Here is a 22303-nt window from a genome sequence, read left to right on the forward strand (position 1 = left end):
TGCGGCTACGCAGCCCCCTACGCAACAAAATGCGATGCACTGTGTGTTCTGACACGTTTCTATCAGTACCAGCACTATCTTGTTCAGTAATTTGACCACTTTGATAGGTACTGACCACTGCAGACCGGGAACACACATAAGGGCTGCAGTTTTGGAGATGCTCTGACCCTAGCCATCCCAATCTGGCCCATGTCAAAGTCACTCAGATCCTTACGCTTTCCCATTTTTCCTGCTTCTAACACATAAACTTTGTGGACAGAATGTTCACTTGCTGCCTAATATATGCCACCCACTGACAGGTGCCATGATAACGAGATCATTGTTATTCACTCCACCTGTCAGTGGTCATAATGTTATGGCTGATTGGTGTACAGTGGGGAGAACAGGTATTTGATACACTGCCGAGTTTGCAGGTTTTCCCACTTACAAAGCATGTAGAAGTCTGTAGTTTTTATCATAGGTACTCTTCAACTGTGAGTGGCGGAATCTAAAAGAAAAATCCAGAAAATCACATTGTATGATTTTTAAGTAATTAATTTGCATTTTATTGTATGACATAAGTATTTGATACATCAGAAAAGGAGAACCACATTTTTGGTACAGAAACCTTTGTTTGCAATTACAGAGATCATACGTTATCCTTCAGGTTTTGGGGCTGTCGCTGGGCAATACAGACTTTCAGCTCCCTCCAAAGATTTTCAAATTAGTTCAGGTCTGGAGACTGGCTAGACCACTCCAGGACCTTGAGATGCTTCTTACGGAGCCACTCCTTAGTTGCCCTGGCTGTGTGTTTCGGGTCATTGTCATGCTGGAAGACCCAGCCACAACCCATCTTCAATGCTCTTACTGAGGGAAGGAGGTTGTTGGCCAAGATCTCGCAATACATGGCCCCATCCATCCTCCCCTCAATACTTATGGCAAACTTCAGGCAGGCCTGGATATTCACTGGCTTGAGCAGGGGGACCTTGCGTGCGCTGGAGGATTTTAATCCATGACGGCGTAGTGTGTTACTAATGGTTTTCTTTGAGACTGTGGTCCCAGCTCTCTTCAGGTCATTGACCAGGTCCTGCCGTGTAGTTCTGGGCCGATCCCTCACCTTCCTCATGATCATTGATGACCCACGAGGTGAGATCTTGCATGGAGCCCCAGACCGAGGGAGATTGACCGTCATCTTGAACTTCTTCCATTTTCTAATAATTGCACCATCAGTTGTTGCCTTCTCACCAAGCTGCTTGCCTATTGTCCTGTAGCCCATCCCAGCCTTGTGCAGGTCTACAATTGTATCCCTGATGTCCTTACACAGACGAATCGGTGCAGCTTCTGCAGTAATGCGGTCGATGTATCGGTCTGTCGTGGTGAAGAAAGAGCTGAGCCGCAAGGCGAAGCTCTCGATTTACCGGTCAATCTATGTTCCTACTCTCACCTATGGTCATGAGCTTTGGGTCATGACCGAAAGGACAAGATCCCGGATACAGGTGGCCGAAATGAGCTTTCTCCGCAGGGTGGCTGGGCGATCCCTTAGAGATTCTGTATCTGTTTGATTGAGTGTGTGGACAGGTGTCTTTTATACAGGTAACGAGTTCAAACAGGTGCAGTTAATACAGGTAATGAGTGGAGAACAGGAGGGCTTCTTAAAGAAAAACTAACAGGTCTGTGAGAGCCGGAATTCTTACTGGTTGGTAGGTGATCAAATACTTATGTCATGCAATAAAATGCAAATTAATTATTTAAAAATCATACAATGTGATTTTCTGGATTGTTGTTTTAGATTCCGTCTCTCATAGTACCTATGATAACAATTAGGAAAACCTGCAAAATCGGCAGTGTATCAAATACTTGTTTTCCCCACTGTACAGACACACATGCACACGTGAGTATATTGGACGCCTATTCAGATAAAACCACAATGGGTCTGAAATAATTGGCCATTTAAAATTCCTGGCCAATTTATATTGGTGGATACCCATTTCATTGAGTTGCTGACAGATAACACGCTTGTGCACTTCTCATCACCTCACACATTAAACGAACTGAGAAAAAGTCCAATGGGTAAATAGAATTTAACTGCACATTCCCGAGACCTGTGGCAATTATATTATACTGACCCAGTTCTAAGAGTAAAGTCAGAATGTCAGACCTAAACCCAATCACAACCTTCCTGTCCAACAAGAGGAAACGTGAAGCTGGGGAAGCACTTGTCTGACCCCCTGACCATCAGCACTGACCCCCCCAGGGCTGTGTCCTGTCCCCCCAACTCTTCTCCCTGTACACCAACAGCTGCACCTCCAGTCACCACTCTGTCAAGCTCCTGAAGTTTGCGGATGACACCACCCTCATCAGACTTATTTCTGATGGAGACGAGTCCAGCTACAGGGTGGCAGATCGACCATCTGGTGTCCTGGTACAGTCAGAACAACTTCTGACTGCAGGAGCTCACCGCCCTAAAGACTATGGAGATGATTGTGGACATCAGGAGAAGCCCAGCTGCCCTTCCCCCCATTGCTGGGGGTGGTTCCCCAGTCAACTCTGTGGAGTCTTTTGCTTTCTGGGCACCACCATCGCCCAGGACATCAAATGGGAGCTGAATATCACCTCACTTACAAAGAAAGCACAGCAGAGGGTGTACTTCCTGTGGCAGTTCAACTTGCCAAAGCCTAAAAGTTTCTTTCCTGCCCTCATGAACATACCCCAGGAACTAAACTTACTGTAGCCTGCTCCTCACATACACACACAACCCTCAACTGGACAAATCTATAACCCTTCCCTACATACACACACAACCCTGAACTGGACAAATCCTGCACCTTACATATTCTTTAATATATTTCTTAGCCATTAATTAATGCTCGGTCTACTGTTTTTATGCTCAGTCCACCATTTGTTTAAAAAAAAAAAATGTACTAAATTGCTGCGCCAACGGACCAGAACAAATTCCTAGATTGTTGTCAAACTTGGCAATAAAACCTCTTTCTGCTTTTGACTTGGGTCCCAGGTTGGATCTAAGAGGTAAGAGTCTGACAGGCCCGTGAAGACCTTTACAACTCAGTACAGTTCAAAAAGGAGGGATACAGCACTCACCCATCTGGCAGGTCATTGTCAAACAGACGACTGCAGTCAACCACAGGGCCTCCTGAGCCTATCCGGTCTCTGGACTGCAGGCTCACTGGAAACACAGGCACATCCACATTCAGAGGACTGGATGGTAATCATGCTCTATTCATGTCCTCGCATACCAGAAGCTACAACTGAACTTATTATTATTGTAAACATTTTTTTTTTACATTGCTGTAATGTAATACTGTAATGATTTCATTTGGGGGTAAACGGGGTATCCATTTTAAAGAAGATCAGACGGTTAAATCCTCTTGTGGGTGGCAAGATGGTGGTGTCTGGAACGAGAAGTACCAGCTGTCTACACTCTGACGGTGGTCTGACCAGTCCCCAAATGTCAGTTCTGGAGAAGACCCAACAAGTGAGTGTGGAAGCCAGACTCCACGTCTTCTTAGGCTGTCTAACCCCGGCCTCGCTGTCACCACCGGGCTGCCGAACGCACATGCCGGTGGATCAGGTGGCGGCGCTGCTGCCACCCACCGGACCCTGTGGAGCACACCTCAGGGTGGGCTGTCTGAGAGACGTGCTCGAAAAGCCCGATGTCAGAAGCGCGGCACGCTCGGGACTCAGCACTTGACACACCACAGAGTCACTGGGCTCAGGTTACCGCGGGGAGCTCACATGGGGTGGGAGGTGTCTTGGTCTGAGCACTGAGGACTCCTCGGCGTTACCAGTCTGGTCAGTTGCTGCTGTACTCACCTACTATCTGACCCCTCACTGTGTCACTGTCATTGGGGCCCAGCTTGTTCATGTCCAGCCTCTGATCTGTGGGAGGGGGAGGGAGGACAGGAAAGGGAGATTGCTTTACTGACTGAGGGCTTGTTCACATTACGAGAGAGAGAATAAAACGCTAGGTAGACTTCGGCAAGTTTGCATGACCGCTGCCATAGTGACCGAATTTACACCGGCATGTTGGAGACGTACCGCACAGGATTAGGGCTGTCAATTGCGTGAAAATCGTGCGATGTGCCTGGGCACAGAAATACAGTTCTGACACAATTGTCTTCACACTTGGGGGGGTGGGGGGGGGGGGCTCTATCAAACATGTTGTGCACGCTACATCAGAAGGTGGCGTCTCAAGCTATCAGTAACTGTTCACACAACAAAATCTTGCATTTCAATATATCTTCTTGGATATGTCTCGGAAAATGCAGTGTAATGTAACCATGTCCTGAGAGACACGTCAACTAGCACGTGTTGGGAGTGATTTTCTCCCAGCAGACAAGTACTGTTGCTCTGTATCTTTTACATAACCCACAGTGAATTCCTCTCTCCCTCTGAGGCTTTGGCCTGGGACATGCACAGGAACAGATGGTCTGAGGAGCAGCAATGGGACATAAAAAACCCCACTGAGCATTGGTACTGAGCAGCTTGTAGTTCACTACAGAGGTCAAACATTTGACAAATCTCTGCACAAAGCCTACACTATCCCACTCAGAATCACCATTAAACCCAGCCGGTTTGGAAACTCTGTCTACTCTCTCGACCCAGGCTGGGGGAAAGACAAGGGGGTATAAAAACACAAGAAATTAGTTCAGGAATACTATGTTGCCTGTAGGCATGAGAAATACCACTATCTTTTCACTGCTGTCTGAGTGTCAATCAGATCAGCTCAGGATGTCCGTCTAGACTAAACAGGGCCGAACAAACGGCCACAAGGCTGGGCCATCGAGCGCACACTAACACAAAGTCACACACAACCCAGAGCCCCCAGGAAGTCTGGGGACAGGACATGCAACAGCTGGAAAGTGCACCAGCAAAAGAATGACAAACATACACTTCAATAAGACCACAACAGAGGGACATACATCTATGCTTACATTTAAATAGCTGTAAAATGATGCATGTCTGTGTGAAATGACCGGTTGTCTAGATTTGTAGACCGAGATAGATGGAGGTTAGTCACTGTGGCAAACGCTTGCTGCTAGTCAGACAAGGAGGAAAGAGAGAGGGCTGGAGGAGGTGATGAGGAGGGAGGGAGGGATGAGAGGAAATGCAGAGGAAAACCACTCACAGCTGTGGCACTGGGTTCAGGTTTCCTGTGTCTCGCCGGGAACAACAACAGTGTCAGGGGTTTCTAGGAAAAGCACTGGGTCTGGTGTATTTTTCATTTTTCTGTCTACTAAACTGCAGCATGGCCAATGGGCACAGTGTCCATACATTAGGAGGTAGAGCCTGGGACCCTGTTTGGACGGCTGGCACTGCCCCAATCAGTAAGACACATTCTCGTCTGACATGACACCCATAGGCTTTTGCTGGTTTTTGGCCAAAAACTGCAATTACGATTTATTATAACTATTGTGATTCTCAAACAGGGGGTAAACAGTGTTGATGATCTCACTTCAAAATAGAGACAATAGAAATCATAGCCTACATAACGTGTTATTAAACTTGATTGACGTGTGACTCATTCACCTTTTTTGAAACCGAAAATGACAGAAGTTGTGCACTTTGGATATCGTGTCAACATCGCGATTTTGATTGTGATTAATTGAACCGTGCAGCCCTACCTCGCAGCCCCTGGGCCCTGCCCCATCAGGAGAACTAAGGAAGCGTGCCCAGAAAGAGGGGACAACTGAATCTGTCACTGCAATTGGAGCAGGGGATAACTACCACATTCATGCCCAGGCACACAGCAGCCCCATCAGATCACCCTTACAGCCTGTGTCTTTGAGGCGGTTGATGGCGTTGGACAGCAGGCGCACACAGCCCAGGAAGCCGGCCCCCTGCTTCTTGTGGATCTTCTTGTGGTTCCACACGCTGATGGTGATGGAGTCAGACTTGCCAATGTATCTGAGGACAGAAGGGGGGGGGGGGACCAGTTTTGGGTCACTACATGTTTTCTAAAGCCCATGTGAATGTCGTGTTCCACCAGGCTCCGCCCGGATGTCTCGGCTGTGGAGGCACACATCCGCCCAGCGACTGTCACCGCAGGGCTGCAGCCTCTCCACCCGGTGTCAGTGTAACTCCCGACCCCGAGTGGCTGGGTAGCAGGCGAACGAATGCCATTCATTAAACATCCCAAGGCAGCCCTTCACTCCCAATCATCCGGGGGGAGAGTGAGTTGGAGGAGTGGAGGGAGAAAGAGAGGCGGGATAAAAAAAAAAAAAAAGAGTGAGCGTGAACATCTGAACCACGATATTCCTCTGCCACTCTCAGGTGCCGTGTGTGTGTCCGTGTCTGGCCAGGCTACTCACCTTCACACTACATGACCCTGTCATGGCACATCTGTTGGACCTGGTTCCCTCCCTCAGTGTAAAACTAATCATCCATACACTTAGCAGACCGCATCCCTCTGTAATTATCATGCTGCTTACCGAAAAGGATGTGAAACAATGGTGCTGTGAGTAAGACGTCTGGACATTTTGAGTGGAAGCCAAATGCCTGTCTGGAGTGCTGAGATTACAATGCAGGGCAGACAGGGATGGGGGAGGGGGGGGTGGTTACATGCAACACAGATCTGGATATTAATGTATTAACCAATAAGTGTAGTAGACTATACGTTAGAGTAACCTTTTCAAAACAAGATGCTGGATGTTTGCACACAGCACGCACATGCCGAACATACCATACTCTCAGATAAGAGGACCAGGGCTTCTCCCCTTAGGCCAGCTCTGTTTCATCTGTGGTGGGCTGCGTCTATCGCCATATCGCATGGCAGTTGGTGCAAGACAGGCCAGGCTGCATGGAGCCACATTGTGCCAGGAATAGATGAGTTTGTACTTGGCTTAGAACTGGGCGCATGTTAAGTCCCACTTCCTCAGTGAGTGGGACAAGACCAGCTGGGCCTGGGGACACCACAGCCACCTGTTCCCCAAGATCCCCCCTCCCTGCTGGAGAGAAGAGGGATGGGGGTCTGGGCCAGACTATGGCTACACAACACTTTTCATTTGGTTTTTTCATTCGTTCCTATCTAGTATCTCATACTACACACTCACTGACACATACTTATTTGAAATTCAGTTATGTAGCATGCAGAAACATTTATTATGTTTGTCCTGTCGTTTCTCCCTAATACGGCCAAAGAGCCATATTAAAGTCCAGTCTGTCTGCTCTACAAACTTCCTGGGCTGGATTAGGAGTGGAGAAGAGGCAGTTTGCCAGTGACTCAAGGATTTGCCAGTTGGCTACCCTTGGCATGCAGGTCACAGGCTAGTCTGTTGGTCTGAACACTGACAACACCACAGCGGCCCTGACGTGTAAATGATGAGCATACTGCCCGGGTCTGAGGGAACCCACACTGACTGGGAACCCACACTGACCAGGGTCTGAGGGAACCCTCACTGACTGGGAACTCACACTGACTGGGAACTCACACAGACTGGGTCTGAGGGAACCAACACTGACTGGGAACCCACACTGAGCAGGGTCTGAGGTAACCCTCACTGACTGGGAACTCACACTGACTGGGAACTCATACTGACCAGGGTCTGAGGGAACCCTCACTGACTGGGAACTCACACAAACCAGGGCTGAGGGAACCCACACTGACTGGGAACTCACACTGACTGGGAACCCACACTGACCGGGGTCCGAGGGAACCCACACTGACCGGGGTCCGAAGGAACCCACACTGACCGGGGACTGAGGGAACCCACACTGACCGTGGTCCGAAGGAACCCACACAGACCGGGGTCCGAGGGAACCCACACTGACCGGGGTCTGAGGGAACCCACACTGACCGGGGTCTGAGGGAACCCACACTGACCGGGGTCTGAGGGAACCCACACTGACCGGGGTCTGAGGGAACCCACACTGACCGGGGTCTGAGGGAACCCAGACTGACCGGGGTCTGAGGGAACACAGGTCCTTCACTGTGCCTGTCTAGGCCACCCACTCTCCTCCCCAAATGGACTGACTGAGAGCTGTGTGTTTCCCTTCTGTCAAACATGACACGAACACGTAATTAAACGGCCATGTTGGGAGAGAGTCCGGTATCCTGAGCAACCAAACAAACGGAGACAAGTGTTTCCCTTTTCTGTTAGTTATATTTGACAGCTGGGTAAACACTGGATAACCCGCCAGTGTTTTCACACCAGCTTCCCCTGTGGAGTTCTGTCATCGCTAGCCTCCAAATCGGTGAAAGGACAGAAAGAAACGCAGATTTCTGCACAATCAATGTTTAAAACACATCTGACATCCACTTGGTACATTGGAGTTGGCTAAGGTGGGGGAAGTCATGGAGTTGACTGAGATGGGGGAAGTCATGGAGTTGACTGAGGTGGGGAAAGTCATGGAGTTGACTGAAATGGGGGAAGTCATGGAGTTGACTGAAATGGGGGAAGTCATGGAGTTGACTGAGGTGGGGGAAGTCATGGAGTTGACTGAGGTGGGGGAAGTCATGGAGTTGACTGAGGTGGGGGAAGTCATGGAGTTGACTGAAATGGGGGAAGTCATGGAGTTGACTGAAATGGGGGAAGTCATGGAGTTGACTGAGGTGGGGGAAGTCATGGAGTTGACTGAGGTGGGGGAAGTCATGGAGTTGACTGAGGTGGGGGAAGTCATGGAGTTGACTGAAATGGGGGAAGTCATGGAGTTGACTGAAATGGGGGAAGTCATGGAGTTGACTGAAATGGGGGAAGTCATGGAGTTGACTGAGGTGGGGGAAGTCATGGAGTTGACTGAGGTGGGGGAAGTCATGGAGTTGACTGAAATGGGGGAAGTCATGGAGTTGACTGAGATGGGGGAAATCATGGAGTTGACTGAGGTGGGGGAAGTCATGGAGTTGACTGAGGTGGGGGAAGTCATGGAGTTGACTGAAATGGGGGAAGTCATGGAGTTGACTGAGGTGGGGGAAGTCATGGAGTTGACTGAGGTGGGGGAAGTCATGGAGTTGACTGAAATGGGGGAAGTCATGGAGTTGACTGAGATAGGGGAAATCATGGAGTTGACTGAGGTGGGGGAAGTCATGGAGTTGACTGAAGTGGGGGAAGTGATGGCCGGAGCACCTGCATGACGTCGGTGATGATTACAGTGTGGCTGTTTCAATACTATAATCCCGCTTCATTGCTACATAGGCATGTTCATAATGTAGAAAAGATGTCTGTTCCATCGTGTCCCAGCTGCTGCTTTATGGCTACTATGTCAAGTATCTATCATCTGGGTTAAGGGACTCACAAGTCGTAGTGTTGGTTCCACTTGGGGTCCAGGGTGTTCTTCACAGTGTCTGTGGAGTGACATTGTCCTGAGCCGTCCACCACCACTTTGGCAAAGGGATCAGGGAGGCCTGCAGTGGGACAAACACATACATTCTGCCTCAGCACATTGTCTTGGCCAAGGGAAGGAGTGCTACAGGCCTCACTCTGTCATTGTGCAGACAGACATTCGACCACCCTGTTTCTGGTTGGGGGTTGGGGAGGATGTGAACCGGAGACGGTGACTGACATACCTACAAATCCGTGTGGAAATGACATTAACACTGCCACTAACAGACGGTGCCTTTGTGACCTGTTGGGTGGCATTTACACTGCCTGTCCACCAAGTCACAAATGCATTTTGAATTACATGCTTTTTGTTGGCTCTGTAGTCCTGCATTATAAACCTATGTGTTTTCCAAGGCTGAAGAAAGGGGGGCAGCACGGAGGACAGTGTTCCAGTTCTCTGTGGGTTCCCTATTCTATCAAAGCGCGTTGATTGGTACGGGGAACACTGCGCTAGTAACACAGTTATCAACCTGGTCAGTTGAATCTTAAATATTTTTGGAGAAAGTGAAAGGTGGGTGCTGGCAATGTCTTAATTAGTTTTTTAGTTACTGAAATATCGAACAAATTAATCTATTGAAACTACTGTTCAACTAGCTAGCTGTAGTTTGCATTGTTCATAAACTTGCAACTCAAACCGCAAACAAAAAAAGTATGAGCACATGCGGCACACAAAAGGCAACGCAGCTCGACAATCCCAATAGAGAGTTTCAACACAGTGAATGTCTTCTGGTGTTACATAAAAGGGCTAACGCATCTGATGGACTCAAAGCATCACCTGCAAACAACCTGGAATGTGTCATCATGCACAAACACATGCACATACACCCTGACGAACACACACACACAACAGGCCGACAATAAACCAAAAAAACATACTGTTGCAAATGCTTAAAACACACTAACCCAGACAACCACACATTGCTGACACACACACTGACACACACACAGTCACACACACAGTCACACACACAAACGCTGACTTCTCTCCATGAGGCCTTGACTGGCTGACTGTTTATTCAGCCCCTGAGTGCTGGAATGGGAGGAATGGGCACCACAGAAACCACCTGAGTGAGGGACCTTTACATGCTCACTCTCCATGACAGCCTAACCCAAACACACCCAAACACTGGGGCCTCTACCGACACCTAGCAGACACTGAAATGCTATTGTAAATGTTTGTAGAAATGTTTTACTGATGTTGCATTCTTAGATATTTCAGACCTGTGAGACTCAATGTGTGAATCGTAAATAGAAGAATTAAGGAATAGTTCTAGTTTCCTTAAAAAATACTAGATATTATTGATAATGAGCGATATCTTGGTGACGTAATTGAATCACGCATCTGTACAGACTACTATCCCTGGTCCTCTCTGCTGGTGTAGTCTAGTGTGGTGGCTGGCTGAGTGTGTTAGTATGGTGGCAGGACGAGAAATTTGACATTTCTCATGGGGGAATGAGATACTTATCTCAGTGCAGGACTTCAAAGTCTTTCAGCCCACCGACCATGAAACTATAAGGCCATTAAACGTGTAGTTGAATACCAGTAAGACAGCTTTTATTGGGTTACTTACGAAAAAAGTCTTTCTTCACCAGGTTTTTGGCGCAGAGGACTGAAAGAGAGAAAAAGAGTCGCGTGTTATTTGTAGTTGTGGCAGACAGACACGCATTACATGTTAACAGGCTGTCGGGTGGTTGTTTCTGCGGTTACAGCACTGCCAAGGGAGAGCTCTGATACACTGCCGTTCATGGACATGAATGGAAATGCGCTCCATCTCCCTATAGATGGACTTTCTTGGCTACATATCACCTGCCGGGCCATTTCTTGTCCAGTTTGTAATGAAGACCTAAGTAATGTGATGGTCAGGGGATAGAGGAAACACTTGAATGCGGCTCTTAAGCCAGACTGCATTGCGCCTGTCCCTACAATCTGAAAGGTGAGTGTGATGACTCAATGACATGACAGAGTCTTGTGTTCCCTTCCAATACTCTTCAAAACAGACTGGAATCAGCATGCCTTATAGTGACACCCGTCCTTCAGTGACAGTATGGAATCAGCATGCCTTATAGTGACACCCGTCCTTCAGTGACAGTATGGAATCAGCATGCCTTATAGTGACACCCGTCCTTCAGTGACAGTATGGAATCAGCATGCCTTATAGTGACACCCGTCCTTCAGTGACAGTATGGAATCAGCATGCCTTATAGTGACACCCGTCCTTCAGTGACAGTATGGAATCAGCATGCCTTATAGTGACACCCGTCCTTCAGTGACAGTATGGAATCAGCATGCCTTATAGTGACACCCGTCCTTCAGTGACAGTATGGAATCAGCATGCCTTATAGTGACACCCGTCCTTCAGTGACAGTATGGAATCAGCATGCCTTATAGTGACACCCGTCCTTCAGTGACAGTATGGAATCAGCATGCCTTATAGTGACACCCGTCCTTCAGTGACAGTATGGAATCAGCATGCCTTATAGTGACACCCGTCCTTCAGTGACAGTATGGAATCAGCATGCCTTATAGTGACACCCGTCCTTCAGTGACAGTATGGAATCAGCATGCCTTATAGTGACACCCGTCCTTCAGTGACAGTATGGAATCAGCATGCCTTATAGTGACACCCGTCCTTCAGTGACAGTATGGAATCAGCATGCCTTATAGTGACACCCGTCCTTCAGTGACAGTATGGAATCAGCATGCCTTATAGTGACACCCGTCCTATAGTAGGTGATTAACAGCAACTCAACCACAATAGGCTTTAAAAAAACAACATTGCTCGGGCAGCTGTTGGCAACATTTTGGTACACTCATTCAATTTGAACTATTTGGACATACTCTTCAACACAGCATCCAGCTGGCAGGCGACAGTAGTAGATCGCGAAGGTCCCCAGTAAGAGCCGTAGAGGGCTGCTGAGGAAATGAGGCAGAGCCACGTAAACCCCCGCCACTGGGCCTGGGTGACGACGCTCAATGGCCACATGGAGGCACACTATAAGTCACATAGCCGCACACAAAATCACACAAAGTCACGCCACCGCACACTAAGTCACAGTCAGCCCGTCCTGGACCCAGTCCCTCAGGCCTACTATAGGTCAAAGACACAGGTCATGGTGCACTGGATTTTTATTGTAGTTGAGGGGTGCATTTCAAATTACGCAAACTACTTACACACATATAGGAGCAGACTGCAGCCTTGGCCCCTGGAATCTACAGAGGCCGCTATTCATTGGCCTCCCCGACCACAACTAAAAACACAGGGAGAACCGCAGTGCTTACACTGCGAGTGACACATAACAGGACTCCCAAATCAGTTCAGCTGGAACAACGCAGTAGGAACAGAACACTATTCAGGAGCGCTGCGGACTGAATTACACACACTAATCATACAGGGCATCTACACACTCAGCACATGCAAACGTATTATTTTTTTTTGAAAAAAAAAGATGAATTAACCAATCAAATCGAAACCCTCACGCAGGATGGGGATGGAGAACATCCTCAACAAAAGACAAATAATTTATTTCCCCAAACATCCCTGGGAATGTGTTACGTGCCAGTGAAACCCACCTCATTACTCAAGCATCTGGTATTCATCTATTCCACACATGTATGCCGGTCATCGCTCTCACTACAGAAACTAAAGGGTCTTCACACAAGCTCTAGTGATTTAATTCATTATTCACAGGCAAAATGTAGTGTTAGGAGATGAGCGGGAGTGTCAGAATCTGTAAAGGAGTGTAAGGAGCTGTATGGGATTGTAAGGAGCTGGGATGGAGTGTAAGGAGCTGGGATGGAGTGTAAGGAGCTGGGATGGAGTGTAAGGAGCTGGGAGGGAGTGTAAGGAGCTGGGATGGAGTGTAAGGAGCTGGGATGGAGTGTAAGGAGCTGGGAGGGAGTGTAAGGAGCTGGGAGGGAGTGTAAGGAGCTGGGAGGGAGTGTAAGGAGCTGGGAGGGAGTGTAAGGAGCTGGGAGGGAGTGTAAGGAGCTGTGAGGGATTGTAAGGAGCTGGGATGGAGTGTAAGGAGCTGTGAGGGAGTGTAAGGAGCTGGGAGGGAGTGTAAGGAGCTGGGAGGGAGTGTAAGGAGCTGGGACGGAGTGTAAGGAGCTGGGAGGGAGTGTAAGGAGCTGGGAGGGAGTGTAAGGAGCTGGGATGGAGTGTAAGGAGCTGGGAGGGAGTGTAAGGAGCTGGGATGGAGTGTAAGGAGCTGGGATGGAGTGTAAGGAGCTGGGAGGGAGTGTAAGGAGCTGGGAGGGAGTGTAAGGAGCTGGGAGGGAGTGTAAGGAGCTGGGAGGGAGTGTAAGGAGCTGTGAGGGATTGTAAGGAGCTGGGATGGAGTGTAAGGAGCTGTGAGGGAGTGTAAGGAGCTGGGAGGGAGTGTAAGGAGCTGGGACGGAGTGTAAGGAGCTGGGAGGGAGTGTAAGGAGCTGTGAGGGAGTGTAAGGAGCTGGGAGGGAGTGTAAGGAGCTGTGAGATTCAGTAAGAGGTTTTGACAAAACACTATGGCACTTTGTTCCTCTATTCAGGTCTCCCTTGTTTCTTTTGCAGGTTGGTGTTTTTCACCACCAATCTTGCAGAAATTACTTGATAGGTTTACTGTTCCTGGAATTACAAAGACTTACGTTTATGTATAGGTAGGGATAAGCGCTAAATCTTGTGAAATGTGCTCTTAGGACATGCCGCCTGTTTGAAATGAAAGATCATAATTTCTGCACTGGCAGCAGGTCTGCCTCCAGAACAAGATTAATGACAAAAAAAACTTTTTTTTACAGCCAACTAAGACTGAATGACATGCTGGGCCCCTAAAACCAAGCTTTTCAAAAACAGCAAACTTCATTAAAAGAACTTTACTTTCAAACCTGGTCATTCTCTGTATTTTACAAGCTGCATCTCAACAAGGTAATAGCAGATGGACATGAACGTATCAGTGAGTGAAGCCAATGGTGAATATCATAGCCAACAGCGAAAGAGGAAAAGCCAGTGACAAAATAATACGCCAATCCGCCTTGAGTAGGCAAGTGACTCATCACCCCAGAATCATCAGGACTCCTGTGAGCAAACATTAAACCTAGGCATCTATACAAGAGGTAAAGACCTATACATACAAAAAATATAGAACAGGCAGAATTACAGCTCTGACAACAACAAACCCAAGACAAAGCAATGGAAATTCAGAGATAACCAGACAATGGCACCTGAGAGGCCAATCCTGAGACCACGTTCGTTTCATGGCTAATCACGTGCGAGAATTCTATGCCCAGATAAAGCCCCGCCTCCACGTCAATACAGGCTCAAAACTTGGTTTTGAGAAAATATAACTCGAACAAAGGTGGGAAGAAAATGTAATCGTAAGAAGAGAACGAGGAAAAAACTTGTTTAAACAAACACATTTTAAGATCGGATGTGAAAATCCTTTTAATGATTTGAGCATTTTTCCAGGCTTGAATTTATTCTTTAATACGATTACATATTTATTACATATTTCGGTTACGTTTTTCTTTTCTTACAGTCAATACATTTGAGCTCAATTTGGCTCCATATGTTCCAGCCAGCTAAGCTTAGAATAAAAACAGGTAAGGCAGAAATGTGTTTCAATATTCAGGCCAAACACAATGACCTGACCTCAATCCAAGTGTGATGGTTTTGGATGAGTTAGAAGGAAAAGCAACCAACAAGTGGTCGGTTAAACACTTTTTTGGTTACAACATGATTCGATGTGTTATTTTTTTGTTATATCTTCGCTATTATTCTACAATGCGGAAAACAGTCAAAGAAATATCCTTGAATTAATAGAGCTTTTAACTCACATTCCTTCGTAGAGACATTTCTGGGTCACATTTAGGATTCAAACTACCTGTTATATATTTATTTTATATCCTGACTTTACGACATCAATAACACCATGCCAATGTTGGATTGACTGGGGGCCTGTTGTTTGTAGAATGCTATGATTACAACTTAAACATAAGTGGCATCTCTTTTGAAATATCACAGACCTAGTTGAATTTCGCTCGGCTTCCTCACTAGTTCAGGTGGCTGTGTACTACATCGGAAAGCCTAGAGCGTTGGTGGCAGCCTCTCGGGTCACATACTTATCCCTGCAGAGCCTGTGTTTGGAGCTGCAGAATTAGGGTTTTCTACTTAAACCTAGCTAATGCAGCCACAAACATTGAATTACCCGTGACTGCTGTACCACACTGTGTACAGTGGGCATAGTGCATTTTATTTGTCAATTGCCAGTTCTGGTTCAGAGTCTAAACGTGTGTGTTCTGGATACTCTGCTGGTTAGTCTGCTGAGGTACTGGGCACAGGTGAGTGAGCAGGGGAAAATGGCTGACATGCAGCCACACATAGAATTCACTAAAACAAAAACAGTTGAGATTTAGATACCAGGACAAGAAAAATGTGAAAACATTTCCACAAACAGTTGTTTCATAAAGGTAGCACTGATATGACTTAATGACTACAAATTTAACCTGAAAAGCCAAGTGAAAAAGTTGTAAACATCTCTGGTTCATGTATTATAAACATTAAGGTTCCGTTTCGCGGACAAAGATTAAGCCTAGTACTGAAGGGGGGTGGGGGGGATCAACCTCCATGGAGAATTTTGAGGTGGATTTTATTCCAGCTGCCTTTTCTTAAGGACATTAAAATTGTTCAAACTGTTTTGAATTATAACATTAAGCATTATCAAACACAAACAAGCAAATTCATCACAAATATACTTGGTCTAAATTGTCAAAATTATATTGCAATTATAGTAGGAGTTAGTGTTACCGCATGACTATGTATTTCAGTTAGTGATTTCTCAAGGGCTCTTTTCCATTGTGGGGAAGTGCCTGCTTCTCGTGCATGTCAAACCCCCAATACACACAGGTCTCTCAATGATGGTTGTTTAATGCCTCTCATGTTGTTCCATATTTGCAAGCACTTTATAAAAAGAAATGAACAGATTGAAAACTGAATGTAGGACAAGGAAGAGAACTGCGTGTTTGGGGGGTGGAATACCCATCCTGTAGGAAGGGAAGTGGTGCACATCCAATCTCACCAAATAATAAATGTTACTGCATTAAACTGGGCCATCCAGGAGGAAAAGAATGGTGGCACATCCAATCTCACCAAATAATCCATCTTACTGCCTTAAACTGGGCCATCCTGGAGGAAAAGAATGGTGGCACATCCAATCTCACCAAGAATCCAGAATTGCATTTTGCTTTTCATAGCCTGGTTATTCAAAGCATTTAAAGCATTAAGTACACTGAAAGAACCATTACTAATCTTAAGTAGCGGAGTCATTTCCCAGAACCACTGTCAGTTATATGACTTTTAAAAACAATGCACATCCAGAAGGATTTCAGATTGCCTGTTTGTTAGTTGTCACATGCAGATGTCCGCTGAACACAGAAATAAGCACTCAATCTGACTTCAACCACCGACATCTTAAGTTTGCCAATAGAATGTCTCCAAAGAATCTGCAATTCTTACAAACATTTGACTGCATTGAAAGATATAGATGACATACATTGGCTCATCATATTGGCATTAACCCGAGTGCAACCCGTGGTTAACATCATGTTAACATTTTTATTTTGCCAGGATTCTTTCTGTAAATGTTTGTAAGGATATACGAACACATTTTCAATGTTGTGGCGAATCTGTGTACTAACCAACTGTGAAACCTCGCACAGACAGGTGTATTTAACCTGAAATCATCAAAACACATTAATGGCACACAGGTGTGCCCCAACAACTGTTACTTTTAAAGACAATTGGAATACCACAGCTCATTCAGGTGTGCCATAGTAAAGAGGGTGAATACCTATGCAAACAATTATGTTCAGTTTTTCATTTGTAATTAATTTAGAACAATTTGTAGATTTTATAGCCCGGGTGCTTCACATAAGAGGCTTTTATGGGACAGTGTCAAAATCACATCAAATCTTGACTAGAGATCGCCAGAAGGTATCTGAGAACAAGTGGAAGATTCAATGGTCTGATGAGACCCAAAATAGAGCCTTTTGGCCCCAACACTAAGTGCAATGTTTGACAACTTTGGTGAAGGGTTATTATTGCAGAATGCACAATGTCTCCCAGCGCAGGTATGGAAGACTGTAACTCCTTCAGAGTTGCTATTGGCCTCTTGGTGGCATCTCTGCCTTGAGTGCTTCTCACCTGGATACCCGGCTTTTGAGGACGGCCTGTTCTATAAAGATTCACAGCTGTGCCATATTCTCTCAATTTCTTAATAATGGACTTTACTCTTCTCCAGGCTATATTCAATGACTTGAAAATGTTCTTATAACCTATCCCTTATTGGTGCTTATTCCGGATTTGCTTTGAATCCTGTCTTCATAATGTTGGTTTTGTTAGAAATTGTACTCAAGAACTACAGAACCTCTCAAAAACAGGTGCCACTAACAAAGCTTCAGAGTTTCTCTGCAGGGATGAAAGAACATGCCAGAAGGAAAACCATCTCTGCTGCACTACAGAGTCCAGTTAATGCGAAGACTTGAACATCATTTATCATCTGTGGGGAAACCCGAATCATCAACGCTCCTACAAAGTACTGGCACTTCTACAAAGTACAGAATATGGGGTATTTTGTGTAGATTGATAGCCCCAAAAAAGTTGGTAAATCAACAAGTGGAGAAGGTGAAGGGGTCTGAATGCTTTCCAAAGGCACTGTAGCTATAGAGATGCAACATCATGGACACCTAAATACACAGACATTAACAGCCCTACACTCATAGTCCTGGGAAAAAGTGGAAATGTGAAACCCATTTATTTTGGTTGGTTCGCATCACATAATTTATTTTCCATGTCTGCTTTTAACAAAATGCCGTTCTTCTGAGTGGTGACTCTTTGCACTACCAAATGATGTAGTTGCCAAAACGAATAAGGTGCAAGGGGTTAGATTGGGAGAGAGCTGGAGAGCTTAACGGTACAACAGAAGACTAAGCCAAAATTCCAACCAATTCCACCTTATTATCCATGTAGAAGGGAAAATATCAGCCTTTCTTTGCCCGTCAGAAACCCAACCCTGAAAACCACTGTGGCGCAAACTCATTTTCCAAACATTTCTCACCATGTCTCCCTCCACGAAATGACTCACACACTCCAGAAAAACATCACGTAACCCTCTGCATCTCGGCTCATCTTAAATCCTGTCGCCATAGCGACAGCAGTATCGAGTCAACGCTGAGAGAAGGGTCTCTCTGTGCGCCTGTGTTTCTCATTCTGGTCGCACCTCCTGCAGCTCAGAGTCCCGTGAACTGCAGCACTGGCTGACAGGGATGAAGGACAGCAAAACGGAGCTGCTCACTACAAGAAAGGAGTAACGAGCAATGACATTGAAATCACTTATGAAGCGGAATACCACACAAACTAACACATAATAATGCGGGCAGCCTCACAGGCATGCCTGATTGTTATACAACAGCTGTATGAGAAGGGTGTGGCTCTGACAGGATGGACAAAGTGCATTTGTAACACAGTCAGCCTTGTACCAGGCACAGCAACATCAGTCGACCTAGGTGTCTGTGAGGGCGACAAAGCGAGCAATGACGAGCGTAGCTGCTGTGCAACTGCGGTAGATCACAGCCTGAGTGCTGGTGATGGCTACACCAGCTGCCCTTTCCCTCTATCACCAGGCTGTCCACACAGGCTTCAAAGGGAATTGGGATCACATGCAATAATAACCAATCTATTTTTGGCTAAGACATTCTACTGTTTCTCCACATTCTTTGATTTTTAAGATGCAGCTGGACACAAAAACAAACAATCACATTCTCCTTTAGGCGTCATTTCAAAATATCCTGTTAAAGATATGGATTAATGTTCTCCAACAAGCCGGGACAGGACAAAATAATAGATGCAGCAAACATATAGTGCCCTCCAGAATCACTGGCCTCCTTAGCAGATTAGCAATGCATGCTAGGAAAGGTCAGCAAAGACCGCAATTGATTCTTGACCTGACTGTCTCCCGGCCTTATCTGTCGAAATCAGTTCAGCTCCTAGAGGCAGTGAGAGACTTTGGTTTAAAGTTACATTTCCACCTGTAGAGAGAATTGTCAGATTCTCTCCCAGGAACGGACACAAAGAGACTCCCTGTTCGGGGCTCCAGGGCACCCCATCACTCAGGCCACCTGGGGAGGGAGAGGTCACATGACACCCAATTCATCGGATTCGTGCCACTGGCTTTTAGTTAATGCACGCATCTGCTATAAGCCCATGGTGCTTGGCTACACAGCCCCATAACACAAACAGGCACGCACGCACGCACGCACAGAAGCCTCGGACCATGGGAGATAGGTGCTGTGGGGAAAAGGGGGATTACAGTGTTGCCTTAGTGTACAGCTCTGTGGTTAACCATCACACTCAAGTGACTGTGGAGGAAGATGCGGGGGTGTGGGAAAGAGAACTGCCTTGTAAAAACCAACCTTTCCCAGCCTGTCTAAAAGTCAAAACCAAGTCTGGATTTACCAAAATACCTCTTTCAGTTTAATAAAGATTGTGGGACCTAAAACAACAGGGCTTCTGCTAATGCCTGTACCCCTTCCCCCTGATTCCACCAGTCCGGAACCCTGACCCCATCCCGGTCTGACCCTGGAAGGTGACCCTCTTCCACACAGCTTTCCCTGCTTGCCTGCCTGTTTTGACTCCAGGCCTGGGACTAAGCACTCTTTTTTCAACACTGTTCTTTTTGCAACACAGCAGGCCCCCCCCCCCCCCCCAAAACCACTTCTTCCCAGCATACACTAGGTCCTCTGTGGAATTGGTTTGACACCTGTGATCTAGACCCCCCAATCGCAACTCTGGACTTCGAAGCCACTTCCACTAAAAAAAATGTATGTAACCCTCTCATCTGGGCCTTAATTAGAGCTGAGGCACAAGGTGGGTGTAATTAATGATGAGGTAGAACAGAAAACCAGCAGGCTCCGGACCTTGTAGGGTAAGAGCTGAATACTCCTGATCTAGACTTTAAATCAAAGTTACTTCAATTCCATGTTTGTGGTGGTTTGTTTGCATGGGCAAACTGTGTCTAGTCGGTTTGTGGCTGATCAAAACTCCCCAACTGTTTGTGCACTCATCCCTGCTTTGGACAAACCCTTTTTTTTGCCCCACCACTTAACTGTATGCCTGAATATAGTCTAGTTGGTTATGGTGGGGGAGTACAATTTCAGTCATCAAGCCAAACTCTTCAGAGTGCAAGTGTAGTAACCAGGGATTTTCCTGCATATGAAACTCAAAGGTGACTGCCTTCCTAATATCTCGCACGGCCTCTGTGTCAGCATGGTAAAACATGATTATGTGCTCATATACTAAATTGCCTACCAGCAAAATACTGCATAGAATGTGACCATAGGACCAACCTTTTTTCATATTGGCAGTGTTGCCAGATGGGTAGGTTTCCCAAACAATTGGGATATTTTTAATGGGCTTGGGCAAGTCGATTTACAGACAGGGTTTGTATAGAGAAAATAGCATTTCAGTGTTCTTTGAGTAGTATGTGGATTTCCCGGTTTACTGTCAATAATCTGGCAACCTAGCATACAGGGCCTGACCGGTCCCGACATCGCAGATATGAGTAACGCCAGAAAAACAAGTGGATCCTAGTATTCTTTTACACTGAAGCATGTCAAAATATTTCAATAAAACTTTATAATTCCTAAACTACATCCATGAAAATGAAAAAAGACACCAATAATATTGACTGGGATTAATAATAAAGCTTAATGAGTGATTTCATATTTTTTATGTTATTCCTAGATCTTCTAATAAACATAGTTCTGCTGCTCAATGGCTAAATATTTTTCGGGTGGCTCAGACATAATGAAGAGGGAATGATATGTTCTGTATGTCAGAAGTATTGTGGAGCCAATGTGTTTGGGGGCTTAGGAAAATAGCCAAGCAGAAACATTAGGCTGGATGCACTTAAATCAAATGTCCAGTAGTCCTGGACAGGCAGAGGAGAACCAAAAAAAACACGAGGGTACAATCCTACACAAAAAAATTGAATATCTAACATGTTGATATGTAAAGAATAGATTTTTTGCTTATTTTTTTTGTTTCTATTGTATTAGGGAGGACATTGTAGTGTGCATTAGGTGTTCTAGTAGACATGGACAACAGGGCAGATTTAACACTATAATATTTATCTTTTTCAAGTGGCCAGATATTATATAAAGTATATCAGCGAGAGGTGTCTGGTAGAGCACGGGGTAGCAGGGGTTGGGGTACCACCTCTGACAAATTTTCAGCCAGGAAAACCCTGTAAAAGGACTCTCCAAAATTAGCCATCCCTGAGCACAGGTATGATATAGCCCTATCAACAATGTATTAAGACAAGGCAAGAAAAATTGTTGGGGGCATTACTTTTTGACAAACCAAACCATTCTACTGATGAAGACGAAGAGGGAAGCAATACAGAGACACAAGAGTTGTACTGAGTTGGAAAATGGAACCTTGAAATGATTCTTAATGTGACAACATTTAAATAATATTACATCACGCTTTCCTTCCTGATATAGCCTTGTGTTATTACACAGAGTCCACACCAACTACTTTGAGAACAAAGGAGAGGGAACACATCCACAATCTTCTTTACTTTTGCTTCATTTTTGGTATCCTTGCATTAGCAGAAATGTTTTCCACTCCGTGATACAATGTGCCTTTAGAGTAATTCATCCAGTTGAGTAAAGTCTTCCACAGCACAGCTGCTTAGCGAGGAATCAAAACAGTGAGCACTCAGTGAGCTTCTGCAAGCTTGCACCATTGTTGGCTTGACCTGGCAGTTTTGAGTGGCTGCATGGCTTTCTAAAGCTTTTTGGCTCCTCTGAACACTGATGTAATGGAGGAGAGGTCGAGGGAGAGCTTGAGAAGAGAGGGATTTTACTAACCTGTTTACCAGTTATAGAGGTTTCTTAGGTCTGGAGCAGAGCATTGTTAACTACCAGTAAAGCTGCCACTCCAAGCTTCATCCTTACG

General features: G+C 46.0%; 1 protein-coding gene across 3 annotated transcripts in view; it reads right to left on the minus strand.

Moving 5' to 3' along the window:
* The window catches only part of smurf2 (SMAD specific E3 ubiquitin protein ligase 2), a 55511-nt gene that overhangs the window by 21327 nt on the left and 11881 nt on the right, over nt 1–22303 (minus strand). For 2 of the 3 annotated variants that reach the window (XM_010874499.4, XM_010874500.4), the window contains exons 2-6: nt 10886–10924; nt 9229–9337; nt 5771–5904; nt 3811–3876; nt 3079–3163 (exon numbers count right to left, since the gene is read on the minus strand). In XM_010874499.4, the coding sequence (XP_010872801.2) occupies nt 3079–3163; nt 3811–3876; nt 5771–5904; nt 9229–9337; nt 10886–10924 (433 nt within the window). The other variant, XM_020051060.3, reaches the window with a different exon arrangement.

This window comes from Esox lucius, chromosome 11 (assembly GCF_011004845.1).
Source record: "Esox lucius isolate fEsoLuc1 chromosome 11, fEsoLuc1.pri, whole genome shotgun sequence".
Lineage (NCBI taxonomy): Eukaryota > Metazoa > Chordata > Actinopteri > Esociformes > Esocidae > Esox > Esox lucius.